At 36.2% G+C, this 13,820-nt stretch overlaps 1 protein-coding gene across 1 annotated transcript; it reads left to right on the top strand.

Moving 5' to 3' along the window:
• Positions 1 to 6,885: 6,885 nt before the first annotated feature.
• Positions 6,886 to 7,686, top strand: LOC103406463 (NDR1/HIN1-like protein 13). Its single transcript, XM_008345442.3, has one exon. The coding sequence runs from the start codon at positions 6,886 to 6,888 to the stop codon at positions 7,684 to 7,686; it is 801 nt and encodes a 266-aa protein (XP_008343664.3).
• The last annotated feature ends 6,134 nt before the right edge of the window (positions 7,687 to 13,820 follow it).

The following is a 13,820-nucleotide window of genomic DNA, read 5'->3' as shown; positions in this document are numbered from 1 at the left end:
GAAAAATGACACAACTCTTCTAGATGGTACTATGACATTGACATATGATGAAATTGTTTTAGAAGTCCTTGGTCACAAGTCTGGATACTTCAAGGGTCCTTCAAAGTTTCTCTCTTCTGAAGACTCTATGTTGAGCAAACATTTAGAAGAAAGAGTTGAGACTCAACAACAAGAGCTTGTAACAACAAAACAAAAGCTTGTTGAAACAAAAGAAGAGCTTGGTGAAGCAAAACAAGAGATCCAAGAATTGAAGGAGAATCAAAAGAAATTAGAAGAACTCTTACACAAAATAATGGAAGGCCAGCAACTACCTCCATAGGTAGTCCTTTGGTTATGCTGGAATATGTGAAGCTTCATAGTTGCTACCATTAATCTTCACCAATTTTGTAGACTACGAATTATCATTGTAAGCTATTTTGTGTTTTGTACTACTATAATTAAGTTCCAATACTTTTCATCATTCATTCTTGGCACTAAATTCCAATTACAGGGAGAAACCAAATTCTCGCTGTAGGTTACTTATGAGAATGATTATCTTCAACTTACAGTGTGAAATTTTACCTTCATTAAAATGCTCGCTAAAGGTATTGGTATAGCGAGAAAACAAATGTCTCGTAGTTACTTTTCAACAAGGAAATTCAGTCCCACAATATATGATCTATAATGAGAAATAATATGTTCATTGCTGTAAAACTTACTTACAAATTCCTCGCAAAAAAATTATCTATAGTGAGAAATTTGATTATTTTTGCGAGGAATTTTGTCCTCGCACAAGTTATGGAATGTCAATAATTAGGTTGTCAAAAGGTTTTGGTGACCACATTCCTACCCTTTTAGCGAGAAATTATCGCCGCTTTAACTCCACCGCGAGAATAAGTTCCACTCTTGCTGTATCATTTTGGTGAGGAAAAACTTCCTCGCTGTGCACATTCCCCGACGGGCCTACTATGAGAATAAGCGAGGAAATTATTTCCTTGCTAAAAATCTATAGCGGCTAAATGACAACTATCAGTGAGGAAAAAATTTCTCGCTAAACAACTATTTTGTTGTAGTACGAATATCTAGGCAAGACTCTTCGAATTCAACGGTGAGATCCATCTTTAAATTGCCCAGCCTTGGCTTGGATTTTTCAAATCCTCTCTTTTGAGACTCTAACTTTCTAGCTTTCATGTCTCTATTCCCAAACTCAATTTTCACTTTAAGCTTCTATCCCTTTCATACCTCAGTTCAAACTCAATTTTCACTTTGACCCTTTGATGGTTAGGATTTGTAACCAAGAACTTTACCATATCCATATCTATCATTCTCAAGCAAAGTTAAATGAAATAGGGATAAGTCATAACCTTTCAATAGTCAACCTTAGTTTGCTCGGTGTGTCCATAACATTCATCCCTTGCTGAACTATTGGTAGCATCCACTTTGCAATCTTAGCATAAATGTTCAACTTTAGGAGGGTGTTTAGATTCTTCAGTGGGCTCCACTTCATTGGAGCCTTCTTCGTTATTCTGTGGAACAGAGCCTATGATGATAGATTGACACTCATCAGAGTTGATGATCTTGGTCGAATCAGCTTCATAATAATCCTTAGGAAAATTTTCCATATTAGGGGTGAGATTTGTCTCCCCCAAAGATGATGATCCTGGTCGAATTGTACCCATTTTTCCTTGTTCATGGGACTTTGATAATAAAACATGTGCTTGCACGTGTATGAAAAATCATAACTTTATTCAAGTTGTTCATCTTGTTAGAAAAAAGCGCCTGAAACTTTTCAATTTTGCTATAATAGGCTCTTTTACACCTTGAGATGAATTTTTTAAGTTTGACTATTTTAAATAGAGTTTTAAATTTGACTAGCTAAAAGTCACACATATGTGTGTGTGTTTTTTTGAACAAATTAAAAACAAAAATTGAGTGGAATTAAATGGATTGTTTTTAATGAATGGAATAAGAACAGAGAATATAAATAAAGGAAAACTAATGAAAAGGGCTTCAATATTTTGAATTTTAACCAAAAACCAGGTAATAGTTTTATTTAATGGTTAGGACAAAACCTAATGTCAAACCAGCCCATTAAGATTGGCCCAAACAAAATAATTTATCGAACTACCGGTTTTACCCCCTAACATCAGTCTTGCTCCAACGTTAGGTTTGACGAATGTCGTTGCTAAGCTCTGCGTGACTGCGCCCATGAAGGTCGTTTCCATACTATGCCCATTCAAAAGAAGTATGTAATGGATATACATCTGATCCTCCATTTCAAATTTCTCCAAGTACTCCCGTACAAATTGATCCAATTGCTATCTATTTTCACACTCGACAACCTAATTCCCGTGCACCCCCCTCTCCCTCTCTCTCCGCTCACCTTCTTCCCTCTCTAAAATCCCCAATTCCAAGTCCGATTCCGATCGAAGCCTCATCAATCAACAAAAAGGTACTCAAAATTCTCAAACCGTTGCTAAATTAGGATTGATATTATGTAATTCTTCTTCCTCTCTGTTTTTTTTTTTTCGATTTTTCAAGAATTATTCTGTAAAAACATTTTCCATTTTAGTTGATATTATGTAATCCAACTAAATTAGGATACTAAATATGTTCCATATGTTCCATCTTCGTGTAAAAACCTGTTCCATCTTCGTGTTCATGGATACTAAATCTGTTTTTGTATTAGTGGAGTGTTTCACGAATAAAAATGGGGAAGCTGAGTTATATCAAGTATCACAACCCAACGGCGGTGGTGATTGTGGCAAGCATGGTGATCAAGACAAGGGTAGATACAGTTGGATTTTCCCCTCAGGTCGTGTCTTGTTAAGTCATTGGTTCAAGGGGAAGTTATATATGTTGTTTCCTGTATGGGAAAGCGATTTGGGAATAGGCACCTCCACCAAGTGGTTGTCTATGGGACGTACTTTTGACCCTCATCACAAGTTAACAGGTAAATTCAAGGCCCCCGATTCACTGGAACCATGTGGAGCTCTCATTTCTGCCTATGACAACCGTTATTACCTTGCACAGCCAAGGGTCCATGGGGAGCTGTCGAGCCCCTTTCAGTGTTATCATCTTGGTTCTGACACTTGGAAAGATCTGCCAAGAATTCTCCCCGATCTTCGTCATAATCTACATGACATTGTAGCTGGTTATGCAGTCTGCAATGATCATATTTTGGTTTCGATTAGCAACAGATTATTTGCCTATCATGTGCATGAGAAAAAGTGGCATTGTGTATCTAAACCCAACAGGTTTTTTGGTATTTCCGGTAGGGCAGTGGTTTTAGGCGACTATATCTATTATGTAGATTCAATGTCTGGTCTGGTTTGCGAAATTACATTTGACTGCACTGACTATAATCTGAGCACACATGTGTTTTTGGAAGGTTTGACATCTTTTTGTGAATGAAAATCATGGATTTGTGCATGAAAATTTATGTGGTGTTATTGTTGTATCTGTAGGTGCCCTGTAATTGTGTTTTTGTTTTATGCATGTTCAGTTTAAGAAATAGTGATAGTACTCGTGCTCAGTTCTAGGTTCAGTTTAAGAAATAGTAATAATATAATGTTCAGTTTAAGAATAGTATATCTGAGAACCCTCTCAATGATGCATGCGCACATTTTATCTTTTAACTATCTTGGAAAATTGCAAGGGTGAAGTGCTTTCCTTGTAGCTCAATTCATCTCAACTTTGGTTTTTGTTCCTTGTCAATTATTCTTAGTATTATGTTTTCGTTTTGTAAATTTTCTTTTCATATTGCCACTGTTTCGGTGGTCTCTTCTTTGCAGCCCTTTACAGCTTGAGTATGGAGTGCTTCCGTATCACAAGTTGAATTGTTCGTTGCTTCCTAATCTCTGTTTTCATTTTCAATTCCATTCGAATTCACCATTTTTTCGAATCACCATATTAAGAGTCTTTGATTCACTAGTACTATCACTGTTTCGTAAACTAAACACTGACTATTTCTTAAACGGAACTAGTACTATCACTGTTTCGTAAACTAAACACTGACTATTTCTTAAACGGAACACTAGTACTATCATTGTTTCGTAAACTAAATACTGACTATTTATCAAACGAACACTATTTATCAATCGAACAATAATACTATCACTGTTTCGTAAACTAAACATTGACTAATTCTTAAACAGAACACTAGTACTATCACTGTTTCGTAAACTAAACATTGACTATTTATCAAACGAACACTAGTACTATCACTGTTTCGTAAATTAAACACTGACTATTTATTAAACGGAACACTAGTACTATCACTGTTTCGTAAATAAAACACTGATTATTTCTCAAACGGAACACTAGTACTATTATTGTTTTGTGAACTAAACACTGACTATTTCTTAAACGGAACACTAGTACTATCATTGTTTCGTAAACTAAACATTGACTATTAATCAAACGAACAATAGTACTATCACTGTTTCGTAAACTAAAAACTGACTATTTCTTAAACGGAACAATAGTACTATTACTATTTCGTAAGCTAAACACTGACTATTTATCAAACAAACAACAGTACTATCACTGTTTCGTAAACTAAACACTGACTATTTCTTAAACGGAACACTAGTACTATCACTGTTTCGTAAACTAAACATTGATTATTTATCAAATGAACACTTGTACTATCACTGTTTTGTAAACTAAACACTAACTATTTATCAAACGGAACACTACTACTATCACTGTTTCGTAAACTAAACATTGACTATTTATTAAACGGAACACTAGTACTATCACTCTAACACTGACTATTTATTAAACAGAACACTAGTACTATCACTGTTTCGTAAAACTAAACACTGATTATTTCTCAAACGAAACACTACACACACACACACACACACACACATGAGTTCAATTTTATAATGAGATAGATCCAAGGCAATTGCATGAGACTTCCAAACATAATTCAGACCAAACATAATCATAAACTAGTTTCCAAACATAATTCAGACCAAACATAATAAAAAAAAAAAAAAAAACATAATCATAAACGTTGATGTGAGTCTCGCACTTTAAGTTTCATTGATCCAAGAAATCTTCCCTTAACCTTCATTATTTTGTAGTGATTTGTGTAGAAGTTTGGATTATACAAGTGAATGTGCAATGTGATACACTCGGTGAAATTATGTCATTTTCCAATCTAAAGTTCATTATTGTGTAGTGATTTGTGGAATTTAAATTTTTTTGAATTTATTTGATGAGAGGCGAGGTGAGGAATTGGAGATACTTAATTATGTTGGGGGTTAATTGGTATCAACTGGCAAAAGTTTTTTTTTATTTTTTTATTTTTGACGAATCCTCTAGAAAATTGCATATTTGTAAATAAATGAAAGTTTAATTCTAACAAAAGTGGGCTGACAGAAGGCAGGGGCATGGATGCAAAATGAATTTCTTATTTTGCACGTGAGGCTTCCTTGTTTTGGTTGTTCTTTCTAGTTTTTGTCATTTTTCGTTAAAGTTTAAGTCATTTTTATTAAATAAAGTTAGTAAATGATTTTTGGTTAATAAAAAGTTTGAAAAAACCTTTTTCATTAAAACTCGGGTCAAAGGTGAATAAATATTTGGAATAAACAACATGACAATTTTTATTCCTAAAGAATGTTAAACACGACCTGTAAATAAAAAAAGTTAATTGCAGATCTATGGCAGTTATGATCTAGTGAATGATTATTTTGTTCTAGCTATTCTTGAGTAACAAAAGTGGGTTGCCAGCTTTGGAGCAAATGTTAAAATAAATTATCAAATTGGGAATAAAAATTGTCATGATATGGGTTTTCAATTGGTGGAATGATTGCAACCGTTTCAGGAAAAAAAAAAAGTTGAAAATGAATTAGTTTTTGTTTTATTTGACTTTTGGGCTCGATGGCAATTTCGTAAATAATATGAAGTTATATTAACAGATTTTGGTTAACATCTGTTAGGGACAAAGCTGGAAGAAAATTTTGATGTTGCATGCTGGGCTTTGCTTCAGCCCGTGGGACTTTTGTTTTTTTTTGGCCTATTGTATGTTACTTGTGTCATTTTCATTAAATGTCAAGCCCTTTTCATTAAATAAAAGTTGTTAATGGTTTTTTATTAAGAAAAAGTTGCCCCAAGCCCTTTTCATTAAAACTCCCTATAAATAATTGGAGAGAGTGTGGAGGTGTAAAACTATGGCTAATTAAAAAAAAACCTTTATTACATATTAAACATTAAAGAGTAGACTAGCTGAAATATGAGAGAGTTTTCAATGTGACTGGTACATGAAATGATATATCACGTATCATTATATAAATGGTTTGATATGTGTGCTAAAAAGTTAATAACTTAAAAAACAAAATTTCCCACCACTCTTATTAAAACACGTGGGGTACCATTTGTGTTCCCTTCACAACTAAAAATTTCTCTTGAAATATATGGATGATGGAAGAAAGCACAACAACATTAGACGCATGTGCAGATATTAGAACCATATAGATCCGATACAACAAACTTGTCAACGTTGTCGTAGGCTAATCGAGGTAACAATAGACAGAAAATAGCTTGTAAAATAACAATAATTTAGGGAATGACAGCATACATACATATTAAGAATATGAAAAATTCAGGGCAGCAACAAGTTGTCAAGTACCTTCTACATTGACCAAGTAAAACACCCAAAAATAGGATATGTGATTGGACGAATCATGGCTGCCTAAGAGCTGTTGTACTCAATGTTTCACTACCCTAATCTTTTCTTAGTTATGTAAGTTGTAACCTCCCACCCTCCTCACCCTTCAATTTTCCAATCAATCTTACATGCCACCTCCTCTCAATTCTCATGCATGCCATCAGTTTCTCCCCTTATTATCGACCTTCACCACACCACCTCTCTTGTGAACCGCTCCCCATTCTACAATGGAGGAGCGGGGCCCACCTGCTGCGGCAGCAGGCGACGATGATGGAAACGAGGACCCTCCCCAGTCAGAGATGCAGTTAGTACTCCGCCCACCGCCACCTCCCTTCCCCGGAGCAAACACCTACGTAGTCCAAATCCCCAAAGACCAGATCTACCGCGTGCCACCCCCTGAAAATGCCTTAATTGTTGAACGTCACCGGAACCCGGAAAACAAGAAGAAGTCCCCATGCTGCACGATTCGTTGCTTGATAATCGGAGCAATTGTGTTTTCTCTGTGCCTCATACTTTTCATAACATTGCTTTCATTATCCCTCACTGTGAAACCTAAAGAGCCTAAATTTTCAATTTCGAATGTCCACGTGAAGAACCCGAAATCAAAATCTGATACTGGCAAGAATTCACATCCAGGCTATGAGGTCTCGGTGAAGGTAAATAATCCAAATGGACATGGCATAAACTACGAAGGTAGTGAAGGGGCTTCCCTTTTGTTGAAGGAAAAAAGCATTGGCAAAGGAAAATTTCCATTAAAGAAACAAGAAAAAGATAGTTCTGCCACTGTAAAGCTTGTTCTCGACGGATCGAAAGGAGCTTTGCCTCGTGAGGTCGAGAAGAGTATAGAAAATACTAATTCGAAGATGCATCTGCCCTTAACTTTGAAAATGGACCTTTCGGTGAAGGTGAAAGGATTTATCAAGACATGGAAAATGGAGACCGAAGTTGAATGCCATTTCCAGGTGAGTACATTGGGGAAGGGTACAAAAGTCCTGCAGCAAAAATGTGAAGCTAAATTTAAGGGCTAAAGTATTTGGTGATCGTGGTAAAGGTGGTGGTGATATATTTTCTTTTTTAATTTTCTGTTAATTTTTATCTGCGATTTTTAATGACTGCATGGTGATATTAGTTGTGCAATGTAAATGTTATTAATTGATACTATTTGAATTCTTTTAATCAGTAGTTCCTGTGTTTCTGTTGTTAATATGTACAATTTGTATGTTTGTTTTGTCTTTTTATTCTTGTAATTTTCTTATAGAAAAGATTAATGCATGTATAGATCAAATTATCTGATTGTTTTTAGAGTGTTAATAACAACACTGATCAATACTATTGATACAAGAAAAACTAGTACAAATTGAAGCCAACAAACTGGAAGACATTCCTGCAACCAAGTGTCCAAGCCCAGCATGTGTGCAACAATACTGTTCAAATTGTAACACGAAAAATCTCTTACAAATCGAAGCCAACAAATTGGAAGTCAAATGTTACTACAACAAAGCGTCCAAGAGCAACAATGATGTTGTGAACAAATTGCACAACCCACCCACCCCCACCCAACTTACACATCCGTGCGCCAAGGCTACTATGAGCTTTTATCTAGCAGTTTAATTGGCCCAGCATCAGATAACTAGACAATAATAAAGACACAGTCCATGTGAATTGACAGAATACTAGTTTGTTCATGTCAATAATGATATTATGGTTGACCATGCTCATGGTCATTCTATTATTTAAACGTATCAATTTGTATCACAGTTGACCATGGCCATGAGCCATAAAGGTCAACTCCACTCCACACCCAAGGTGATATATGTTTTGAGCTAATACGGTCATCCACACTACCTCCTTCATAAGAAGAAAATGATGTACATCGAGATTATATGAGAGAAAAGGATATGGACAACGAGCCTTGGAGATTGATACTCAGTTTGACATCGTTATTAAGAACCTCATTTTGATTGGGAAAATAAACATATCGTCTAGGTGGAGAATGAACTAGTGGTTCAATTTCTACACCGGACTACGAACCAACTTGAGGCTTTGTCCTAGAAGATGATGATCAACAAGAAAATGGAAGGAAGGTCTGAATGCAACCCAACATGAGGCAATATTGATAGAGGTGTTTGTGACTTGTCACTCTCAGTCCTTTTGCTTTGGGCATGGTTTTTACGAGGTCAATTTTGTGACTCAGGCTCTTGCCTTGGTTGGTCAAACTTCTGCTGAGGGACATCTTTGGTTTAATTTTTTGCCTCAGGAAGCTCATGATGCAAGTATGTAGGATTCCCCTTCGTCTAGTTGCCCTAGAGAATGCATTACACAATTACACATGTGCTATAATTAATATACAACACTTGCTCTTAAGTGTGTGAATACTCAAGTAATTGTCGTGTTAGTTGTTGAAGTGTCTCATCTAATCGGCACAATGACCAAATGCAAGTCTTGTTGGAACCAAAACCGCACACAACTGCAGACGGAGGGGTGATTCAGTAGATTGCCTAGATCTCTAGCGAGGGGAGAATGGAGTTGATTAGACGTGCGGTTGAATCCAGATTAGATGTGTGGTTGAATCTAGATCGGACTACCACTACAGCATAACAACATATTTACCACATCAGTTCTACCATAGGCATCTATAGCTCATGGTAAAAACTATTCAATTACCACAGCCTCGTTTATTGCGTGGTAGATAACACTAATCCACCACAGTCATACTGGACTCATTGTTAAAAGTGAATAATCTACAGCAAGCATTTAAACCTATGATGGAATATCAAAATGTATGCTCGTAGTGGTTACTTCAACCTACCACACCGTATTTTGAAAATTCACCACACCTCTCGTGGTGGATGTTTATATGTCTTTTTAATATATATTTTGGAGGATATTAAAATCTAGAATTCCCAATTATTTGCTTTCCCCTCATGTTCAACGAACAAAACCCTAAAAAGAAACTAGAACAATGTCAATCTTTTTGTTTCTCCATCTCCTCCATCTACGGTCTTGGCCTCGTCTCTCCATCTCTTCCTCAATCAGTGGCAACCTCTCTCCTTCACACAGGTTTCTTTTATGCTCTACCTTTTGAATCTGCTTTCTTGTTCTGAATAAGCATTTAAATTATTATTGATCATTGAACTTGGATATGCATGCATTCTTATGGCTTATAGCTTGGAAAATTTCTCTTCCGACGTTTCACTCTCTCACACTTTCATTCACAAGCACACACTTTTCACATCATCATCATAAATAAATAAAATTTGAGTTGAGAACATGTGTTTTTACTGTTTTGTTCTTTCAAGTCAATAAAGGATTGTACTTCATGCCCCAAAATCAACACCATGTTATGAGGATTGTGTCATGGAGCAGCACTTGCTATTGAAATTAGGTTCACTAACCATGTGTTGTGCACCGTCTGATGACTCAGATGACCTCCACAACCCACATGCACTTCTTGGCTAGAGGTTTCATGCTCGTACACATCTTTTCCATCTTTAAAATTTTTTGGATGTCCTCGATCTATATATCCATATTCAAGCATTTTGTCCCACTTATTCAAAAAATATATTAATTTCTTTTTATCTGTCAAGGTGGTTTTCTTTTGGTCAATGGCTAAGTGGAAGGAGAAGAAAATCATATAAGTGTAGAACACATGTCACATAATCAAAGTGATGAGAAGTTAGAATTCTAATTGAACCTGTAATTGGTACGATGGCTTCTAATTTTCAATATTTTACTCTCTTTTGAAAAGTGTAATCCAATCAAGGTATTGATTGCTAAGAAGATGGTTTCTATGTGTCTTGTTTATATGAATCGTACGTATTAGTAAATGACTTCGTGCTTGTATTAATTTCATATTTGTAAATTGTAATTTAAGTGTTGATACAAGTTATACTTAAATAAATATATATAATGTGTATGTGTGTGTATCATATTTCATTATATTTTGCCATTAAGTTGTGAGTTGTGGTTATTTTAGGGCTATTTTTTATTTGGAATTGAGAAGCATTGTTGGAAACGATCATTATCAATTATCTGATTGAAAATGGACAAAGATTGGCTGACATTTTCAAGGTATATTATCTACCTCAATGAATTTCATTTTTGACATTGATAATTAGGTTTTGTTTGAAGTGATTAAGATTTATTTATACTACAGACCATCAACAGAATACAAAGAGGGTGCACCAAAGTTTGTACAAGTAGCTAAAGAATATGGAGGAAACCGAGATAAGATCATTTGCCCATATATAATATGTCAAAACCAATATTTTCAACTACCTGAGGTTGCGCATGGACACTTGGTTATGAATGGAATGGATCCTTCATATACTACTTGGCTATTCCATGGTGAACAAGAACCCATTCTTGAACAACATGACTATGCCAATATGAAAAAAAACATATCATATGTATAGAGATGTCTTGGCTGAAGATGATGCAACTAGAAAACTCACATCACAAATAGGAGATGAGAATTTCAAACAAAAGGTTGAAGATGTTGAAGCTCTTTTATATGAAGGTTGTACAAAGTACACAAAATTGTCAGCAACCTTAGTTGTACACAAGATTAAAGCTTCAATTGATGCAATAGATAAGCTTTTGGACAAGCTTGTCCAAGCCTTAAAGGACATGTTTCTGGAAGGTAATACACTTCCGAATTCAACGAATTTGACAAAGAAGTTACTTAAGGTGTTTCATTTAGGGTTTGAGAAAATAGATGCATGTGTAAATGATTGTTACTTGATATGGAAGACTTTGAACAACTTGAGACATGTCCAAAGTGTGGTTCTTCACGTTGGCAAGTTGATAAACGTCATAATCACATTCACAAAGGAGTTTTTGCGAAGGTGTTGCGCTACTTCCATTATACCAAGATTTAAATGAATGTTTAATGATGATGACATGGCTAAAGACTTAACATGACACCATATCAACAAAAGTAAGGATGGTAAGATACGACATCGAGTTAATTCGCCAGCATGGGAATCTATAGACATTAAGTATCCTGATTTTGCATTAGATCCATGAAGCTTGTTGGTTTAGCTACTGATGGAATTAACTCATGTCGCCAGCTAAACTCTAGATATAGTTGATGGCCAGTTGTATTAGTTACATACAATCTTCCTCCATGGTTAGCCATGTCGAAGGAGAATTTAATGTTGACATGCTAATTCATGGGAGGAAACAACCAGGAAACAATATTGATGTTTACTTGCAATTACTCATGGAAGATTTATATGTATTGTGGAATGAAGGAGTGGGTGTATTTGAGGCAATTACCAATTCTATTTTCAATTTGAGGGCTACTCTGATGTGGAAAATCTATGATTATCCCACTTAAGGTAGATTTGCGCTTGCGGCATGTGGTATTGACACACGGTTTTTGAAGTTGTCGATTAGTAAAAAACATGTATATACGGTCAATAGAAGATTTCTTCCACCTTCTCATGAATTTCGCAAGAAGGGTAAATGGTTTGATGGGAAGTATACTATTGGACAAAAAACCAAGGGTATTGATAGGTAAAGAAGTTTTATGTGCTTCTGAATTAGCTGGAAGGGATTGGGGAAAGAAATGTACACAAAGAGACATGACTGGAAGAAAGACACAACAAGAAAAATGTTTGGAAAGAAAGGCATAGAGAGGAAGACGACTGCATAGAAATGCACATAAAGGAAGAGGAAAAGCACAAAGAGGAAGAAGATTTCAAAGAAAGGCATACAGACAACAGGAACTGATCCTAATAACATATGGAAAAAGAAATCAATTTTCGTTGACTTGCCATACTGGAAGGTATTAACATGTATACATAACCATTAATTATAAAGAAAATATGAATTTTTATTTTTCATAAACTTATTTGCTTGTTTTTTTTTTCCAGAAATTATGTTTGAGGCATAATTTGGACATCATGAACATAAAGAAAATGTTCGCGAAAGTGTCATGGACACATTGCTACATATTAAAGGAAAAAACAAAAGATGGATTTTGTTTATACCATATTTAGGGCCTCGTATTTAGATCTCGTACAAATACTCGGTGGACTTAAATGTAATTATGTGATAAAGGAAGGGGCAAATATGTAATAAGTGAGGAGTCCTTATTCTATAAAAGGACCCCTCACCCTCACAATTAGAGGAGGCCAATTCCTAGGCCCTCTCATCCCCTCTCAAAGCTCTCACTCTCAGAGCTCTCTCTCCCTCAGATAAATACATAATTAGTGTGGACGTAGCCCAAACCTTGGGGTGAACCACGATACATCTTGTGTTATTTATATTACATGCAGATTCACGGTCGGATTTACGTTGTTCCAAGACCTCCGGTTTTGTGCATCAACATTTGGCACCGTCTGTGGGAATCGACACAAAAAACTATGTCGGTTCTTTTTCATTTTTTCACCTCCATCGTGAATTTGCAAAACCTGCAAAAATCCAACAACCCAAAGTTTCCTAGAAAAACCCAAGATCCAAAGCCAAACCCAGGAGACAATCAAAACTCTTTCTGCCTCTCTCTCTTGCCTCTGATCTCTTTCAATTCTCTCTTTCTCTCTCTCTCTCTCTCTCTCTCTCTCTCTCTCTTTGTGGTAGCAGACCCAAAAAGCGACCAAAACACAATACGGAGCATTTTGAAGTTTCTCTGAGGCCGAGTATTTGAGACTCTATTGGCGCGATCAAATGGCGGCGACGGGGCAAGTCGCCGGAAGTCTGACAGCGTACGATCGTGAAATCTTTACGGCAGTTAACACCGGCGAGCCTATCGTTCGTCGGGTCCGGGTTCATCGTCCTCTGCTACATTCTCTTCAAAGCAAATCTCCAGATCTCCTCGTGGCAGCGCCATTGTCGAGGTTAACACCCTTGAGCAAGCCAAGCTCGCCGAATACGCCAGAGCTTACTCTGTCATCGTCTCCTTAATCGCGCCCACAACGAGAACTCATCGGATTTGTCAGAGGACGACCAGGGCCCGCGGCAAAAGGCCATCTTGAAAGCAATTTCAGAGGTTTTCAAAGACTGATAAATCTGGTGTGACGAGACAACGGTGGTCGGACTTTTGATGGACGGTGGTTACAGTTATTTAGAATATTGTTTGGGTTTATTTTGTTTGGGAAAGAGAAAGACCACCGGAAAACGCCTACCATGATTTCTTTCCTCGAAGACCTGCATATTA

This window comes from Malus domestica, chromosome 01 (genome assembly GCF_042453785.1).
Source record: "Malus domestica chromosome 01, GDT2T_hap1".
Taxonomy (NCBI): domain Eukaryota; kingdom Viridiplantae; phylum Streptophyta; class Magnoliopsida; order Rosales; family Rosaceae; genus Malus; species Malus domestica.
Note: the sequence above shows the minus strand (reverse complement) of the source record. Positions and strands in the feature narration are given on the sequence as shown.

Coding starts and splice junctions, on each gene's coding strand:
- LOC103406463 (XM_008345442.3), top strand. CDS start 6,886: ATGGAGGAGCGGGGCCCACCTGCTGCGGCAGCAGGCGACGATGATGGA.